The 6633-nt window shown below is 42.3% G+C and overlaps 1 protein-coding gene across 3 annotated transcripts in view; it reads left to right on the top strand.

Moving 5' to 3' along the window:
• LOC118383106 (hepatocyte nuclear factor 4-gamma-like) overlaps positions 1-6633 on the top strand; it is a 37623-nt gene that overhangs the window by 15213 nt on the left and 15777 nt on the right. The window contains exon 1 of one of the 3 annotated variants that reach the window (XM_052501107.1): positions 1370-1725. The exons of 1 other annotated variant lie outside the window; for it this stretch is intronic. In XM_052501107.1, the coding sequence (XP_052357067.1) occupies positions 1638-1725 (88 nt within the window). In that variant the 5' untranslated portion in view covers positions 1370-1637. Of the gene's footprint in view, positions 1-1369; positions 1726-6633 lie in introns of those variants that run through there. One more of the 3 variants, XM_052501104.1, reaches the window with a different exon arrangement.

The following is a 6633-nucleotide window of genomic DNA, read 5'->3' as shown; positions in this document are numbered from 1 at the left end:
CCACATGCCTTTTGGTGAACACCAAACGTATTTGCTTATTTTTGTCTTTAAGCAAAGGCTTTGTTTTCTGGCCTCTCTTCCGTAAAGCCCAGCTCTGTGGAGTGTATGGCTTAAAGTGGTTCTATGGACAGATACTCCAATCTCTGCTGTGGAGCTTTGCAGCTCCTTCAGGGTTATCTTTGATCTCTTTGTTGCCTCTCTGATTAATGCCCCCCCTTGCCTGGTCTGTGAGTTTGGGTGGGTGGCCCTCTCTTGGCAGGTTTGTTGTGGTGCCATATACTTTCCATTTTTTTTTAAATGGATTTAATGGTGCTCTGTGGGATGTTCAAAGTTTCTGATATATTTTTATAACCCAAGCCTGATCTGTACTTCTCCACAACTTTGTCCCTGACCTGTTTGGAGAGCTCCTTGGTCTTGATTGTGCCGCTTGCTTGGTGGTGCCCCTTGCTTAGTGGTGTTGCAGACTCTGGGGCCTTTCAGAACAAATGTACATATGTACATTTGTACATATATTGAGATCATGTGACACTTATATTGCACACAGGTGGACTTGAACTAATTATGGGACTTCTGAAGGTAGTTGGTTGCACCAGATCTTATTTAGGGGCTTCATAGTAAAGGGGGTGAACACATATGCACCCACCACCACCTTTCAGTTTTTATTTTGTAATTTTTTTTAAACAAGTAATTTTTTTGATTTAACCAATTTATTTTGTGTATGTCCACTACATGAAAACCAAATAAAAATGTATTTAAATTACAGATTGTAATTCAACAAAATTGTAAAAATGCGAGGGGGGGGTGAATATTTTTGCAAAGCACTGTATTTAGTGCAGTGAAACTATGTGACTGGTAGTAGGAGTATGGAGAAAACTATGTGTTGTCTGTACAGAAGGATTTGACCAATGGCTTCCATAGAGGGAAGTTAATGGGAGTCAATGGGTATTCCCTAGCTTCACTTAGAGAGTCTGATTAATCAATGGAAGTTAATCAATGGAAGTTTTCCGTGGTATTTGTCTCTGTGCTCTGCCTCCCTGAAGATTAGATGTGATCATGGTAGAGGCTGTTGTATTGCTTGACTATTGATTTGATTAGGCAGACACTGTAGGCCACAGCATACTGTCGACACACACTAACACACACATGCCCACACACCCTCTTAATGACATCGTCTCCACCCTGTCAAACTTGCCAATATGCCTCAGGAAAAGAGAGGGAAGGCAATATCTATCTCTCCATCCCTGTGATAAGTGAGGGAAAGAAGGAGAGATTAAATAAGAAGCGATAAGGTGAGAAGTCTTTGCCAAGGCCCCACCCACTTTCTTAAAAAAGTACCAATCAAATGGCAGGGAACTTAGTTTACCTTCTACACTCCAGACGGTGAACTGAATGTGACAGAGGAATACGAAAAAGAGAGAGGAAGAGAAGGGTAGGGAGACAGAGGCAGACAGGAAGTGGTAAAGGAATATAAATAGTGCTAGGAAAATACATTGGAACAAAATAAAGGGAGACAGAGAAAAGGGAGGCAGAGGAAAAGAGGGAGAGAGAGAAAGGGGGAGAGAGAGGGACAGTGACAGAGGGATAGAAAGTGAGGGTTGAAGTATCCGTCTGTGTCAGTGAGTAACTCCTTGTTGGACATGGATGTAGCCAACTACAGTGAGGGACTGGACCCAACGTACAGCAGCCTGGGCTTCGAACATGCTGACATCCTCTATGGTGGGGGAGGTGAGTGGACTGGACACACACACACGGTCTGCTAAAATGACAAGTTAACAGGTGCTAGCAACATATCTGTGTGGTAATTTTGTGTCTTCTGAAATGTAATGTCAGATATGCTTCATCCTGATCCCTCTACCAGCAGTCAATAAATGATTAGTAGAAATACAATATCTGAATTCTGACTTCAGTAAAAAGCCTAAAGTCAACTTGACCTTTTTCCTTGTAAGCTTGAATATAAACATTAAAATGTGATATTGTACATTTAGTTCAGTAGATAAGCTCCCCCAAAATACTATATTGTTCAATATGGTATAAAAGTGTAAAAATTGGCACACCTGCATAATTTGCCTTGCTGAACAAAACCGGATATAAGTGCCATTTCAGCAAAGGCCTTAAAGGTCGATGGTGATAATGCATTTTGGGTCATGGCTTCCCTTGTGTTGGGTCTACATGGCTTCAAATAGCTTAACATTTTTCTATTGGTTTTAGAGGAGCAAATTTGGTCAACAACAAAAACCAAATAGTCTTTGTTTTTACCTTGATGAGCACAACAACGGAAATGGCAGTAAAATTGGAATACTTTCAAAGTATCTTTTTACACAAGTTAAACACAGTGATTTGGAGAGTCTCCCACATGCCTTTTGGAGAACACCATGTTGCTTATGTTTTTCTTTAAGCAATGGCTCTTTTCTGGCCACTCTTCTGTAAAACCCAGCTCTGTGGACAGATACTCCAATCTCCACTGGTGCTTGTTGCTTAGTGGTGTTGCAGACTCTGGGGCCTTTCAGAACGGGTGTACAGTTCAAGTCAGAAGTTTACATAGTCTTAAGATGGAGTCATTAAAACTCGTTTTCAACAATTCTACAAATTTCTTGTTAACAAACTATAGTTTTGGAAAGTCGGTTAGGACAACTACTGTGTGCATGACAACTAATTTCGACACAACTAATCTAACAACAGACAGATTATTTCACTTATAATTAATTCACTGTATCATAATTTCAGTGGGTCAGAAGTTTGCATACACTAAGTTGACTGTGCTTTTAAACACCTTGGAAAATTCCAGAAAATTATGTCATGGCTTTAGAAGTTTCTGATTTGAGTCAATTCATAATTTGAGTCATTTGGAGGTGTACTAAGTGCCTCTTTGTTTGACATCATGGGAAAATCAAAAGAAATCAGCCAAGACCTTAGAAAAAAATATTGTAGACCTTCACAAGTCTGGTTCATCCTTGGAATCAATTTCCAAATGCCTGAAGGTACCACGTTCATCTGTACAAACAATAGTACGCAAGTATAATCACCATGGGCCCACGCAGGTGTCATACTGCTCAGGAAGGAGATGTGTTCTGTCTCCTAGAGATTAACGTAATTTGGTGCGAAAAGGGCAAATCAATCCCAGAACAACAGTAAAGGACCTTGTGAAGATGCTGGTACACAAATATCTATATCCACAGTAAAACGAGTCCTATCTTGACATAACCTGAAAGGCCACTCAGCAAGGAAGAAGTTTGCAACTGCACATGGGGACAAAGACCGTACTTTTTGGAGAAATGTCCTCTGGTCTGATGGAACAAAAATAGAACTGTTTGGCCATAATGACCATCGTTAAGTTTGGAGGAAAAAGGGGGAGGCTTGCAAGCCGAAGAACACCATCCCAACTGTGAAGCACGGGGGTGGCAGCTTCATGTTGTGGGGGTCCTTTGCTGCAGGAGGGACTGGTGCGCTTCACAAAATAGATCAGCATCATGATGTTGGAAAATGATGTGCATATGTTGAAGCAAAATCTCAAGACATCAGTCAGGGGCGGCAGCTTAGCCTAGTGGTTAGAGCGTTGGACTAGTAACCGGAAGGTTGCGACTTCAAACCCCCGAGCTGACAAGGTACAAATCTGTCGTTCTGCCCCTGAACAGGCATTTAACCCACTGTTCCCAGGCCGTCATTGAAAATAAGAATGCGTTCTTAACTGACTTGCCTGGTTAAATAAAGGTAAAAAAAAAAAAAAAAGGAAGTTAAAGCTTGGTTGCAAATGGGTCTTCCAAATGGACAATGACCCCAATCATACTTCCAAAATTGTGGAAAAATAGCTTAAGGACAACAAATTCAAGGTATTGGAGTGGTCATCACAATGCCCTGACCTCAATCACATAGAACATTTGTGGGCAGAACTATACTATTCCTATTTTTAGGAAGCTTGTGAAATGCTACACGAAACATTTTAACCAGGCTAAAATTTTAATGGCAATGCTACCAAATACTAATTGAGTGTATGTAAACTTCTGACCCATGTGATGAAATAAATAAAAGCTAAAATAAATCATGTAAACTTCTGACTGTCACACCCTGACCTTAGAGATCCTTTTTGTCTTTATTTTGGTTTGGTCAGGGGGCGTGAGTTGGGGTGGGCATTCTATGTTTTGTTATCTATGTTTTATATTTCTGTGTTTGGCCAGGCGTGGTTCTAAATCAGAGGCAGCTGTCAATCGTTGTCTCTGATTGAGAACCATACTTCGGTAGCCTTTTCCCCCACCTGTGTTTCGTTTGTTTCCCGCTTTGTTGTTTTTTTGTTCTAGTGTTCAGTTTAATTAAACATCATGAACACGTACTACGCTGCATCTTAGTCCTCTTCTTCAAACAGCCGTTACACTGACCCACTGGAAATGTGGTGAAAGAAATAAAAGCTGAAATAAATAATTGTCTCTACTATTATTCTGACATTTCACATTCTTAAAATATAGTGGTGATCCCAACTGATCTAAGACAGGGAATTATTACTAGGATTAAATGTCAGGAATTGTGAAAAACTGAGTTTAAATGTATTTGGCTAAGGTGTATGTAAACTTCTGACTTAAATTGTATCTCTAGCCATGAAATGCTTTGCAAGACTGGTCATGGCTCACATCAACTCCATCATCCAAGACACCCTGTATCCACTCAAATTCACATACGACCTCAACAGATCCATGCAATTTCTTTTACACTCCACCCTGCCCTTTACCACCTGGACAAGAGGAACTCTTATATGAGAATGCAGTTAATTGACCTCAGCTCATTGTTCCTCCAAGCTCATCACTAAGTTCAGGAACCTGGGACTAAACCCTTACCTCTACAACTAGATTCTGGAATTACTGATGGGCCACCCCTAGGGTGGTGAGAGTATGCAACAACACATCTGCCACGCTGACCCTCAACACGGATGCCCCTCAGGGGTGCATGTTTAGTCCCTTCCCGTACTCCCTGTTCTCCCACGACTGCGCGACAGCGCACGACTCCAACACCATCATTAAGTTTGCTGACGGCACAACAGTGGTAGGCCTCGTACTGGATGAAGATTTTTGCTTTAACGAGTCAGACGCAAAGGATTGAATTCAGACACCGGACAAAGCTCAAATTCGCATGAACAAGAAACTAAAATATTGGGTCGACGTAGGTCGGGGTGCCTTGTAAGGATCCGACGGCAAGTGGGTAATCCGCCTCTACCATCAGTCCTATTAGCCAACGTGCAATCATTGGATAATAAACTGAATGAGCTCTGATCAAGACTATCCAACCAATGGGACATAAAAATTATAATATCTTATGTTTCACCGAGTCGTGGCTGAACGACGACATGGATAACATACAGATGGCTGGGTTTTCCGTACATCGGCAAGATAGACCGCCACCCCTTGTCTTACAGCTGTTCTGTGTCCATTTGTCAATAACAGCTGGTGCAAGAAATCGAATATTAAGGAAGCCTCGAGGTTTTGCTCACCTGATGTAGATTATCTCATGATAAGCTGTAGACCACACTATTTACCAAAAGAGTTTTCATCTATATGTTTCCGTAGCTGTCTATTTACCACAACGAACCAATGCTGACACTAAGACCACACTCAAACAGTTGTATAAGGCCAAAAGCAAAGAAGAAAATGCTCATCCAGAGGCGGCGCTCCAAGTGACCGAGGTCTTTAATGCAGGGAAGCAAAAATCCATTTTTCCTAATTTCTACCAGCATGTTACATGTGCAACCAGAGGGAATATATCTCTAGACCACCTTTACTCCACACACAGAGACGCATACAAAGCTCTCCCTCAACCCTCCATTTGGCAAATTTGACCATAACTCTACCCTCCTCATTCCTGGTTAGAAGCAAAACTAAAGCAAGGAGTACAAGTGACTCACTCAATAAAGAAGTGGTCAGATGACGCAGATGCTAAGCTACAGGACTGCCATTGACACAACAGGCCTGATCACCGACAACAATGAGACAGCCTATAGGGAGCAGGTCAGAGAGCTGGCAGTGTGGTGCAAGGATAACAAACACTCCCGCAACGTGATCAAGACAAAAGGAGATGATCATGGACTACAGGAAAAGGAGGGCTGAGCACGCCCCATTCTCATCGTCCGGGCTGAAGTAGAGCAGGTTAAGAGCTTCATGTTCCTTGGTGTCCACATCACCAACAAACTATCATGGTCCAAACACACCAAGACAGTCGTGAATAGGGTACAAAATAGCCTATTCCCCCTCAGGAAAGTGACAAGATTTGTCATGAGTCCTCAGATCTTCAAAATGTTCTATAGCTGCACCATTGAGAGGATCCTGACTGGTTGCATCACCACCTGGTATGGCAACTGCTTGGCCTCTTGACCTTAGGGCACTATAGAGGGTAGTGTGTACAGCCTAGTACATCCCGGGGGCCAAGCTTCCTGCCATCCAGGACCTCTATACCAGGCTGTGTTTACAAATTGCCAAAGATTCCAGCCACCCTAGTCATAGACTGTTCTCTCTGCTGCCGCACAGCAAGCGGTACCGGAGCGCCAAGTCTAGGTCCAAAAGGCTTCTTAACAGCTTCTACCCAAAGCCATAATACTCCTGAACAGCTAATCAAATGGCTACTCAGACTATTTGCATTGACCCCCCCACTCCCATT

The sequence above is a fragment of the Oncorhynchus keta genome, chromosome 4 (genome assembly GCF_023373465.1).
Source record: "Oncorhynchus keta strain PuntledgeMale-10-30-2019 chromosome 4, Oket_V2, whole genome shotgun sequence".
In the NCBI taxonomy this organism is placed as follows: Eukaryota; Metazoa; Chordata; class Actinopteri; order Salmoniformes; family Salmonidae; genus Oncorhynchus; species Oncorhynchus keta.
Note: the sequence above shows the minus strand (reverse complement) of the source record. Positions and strands in the feature narration are given on the sequence as shown.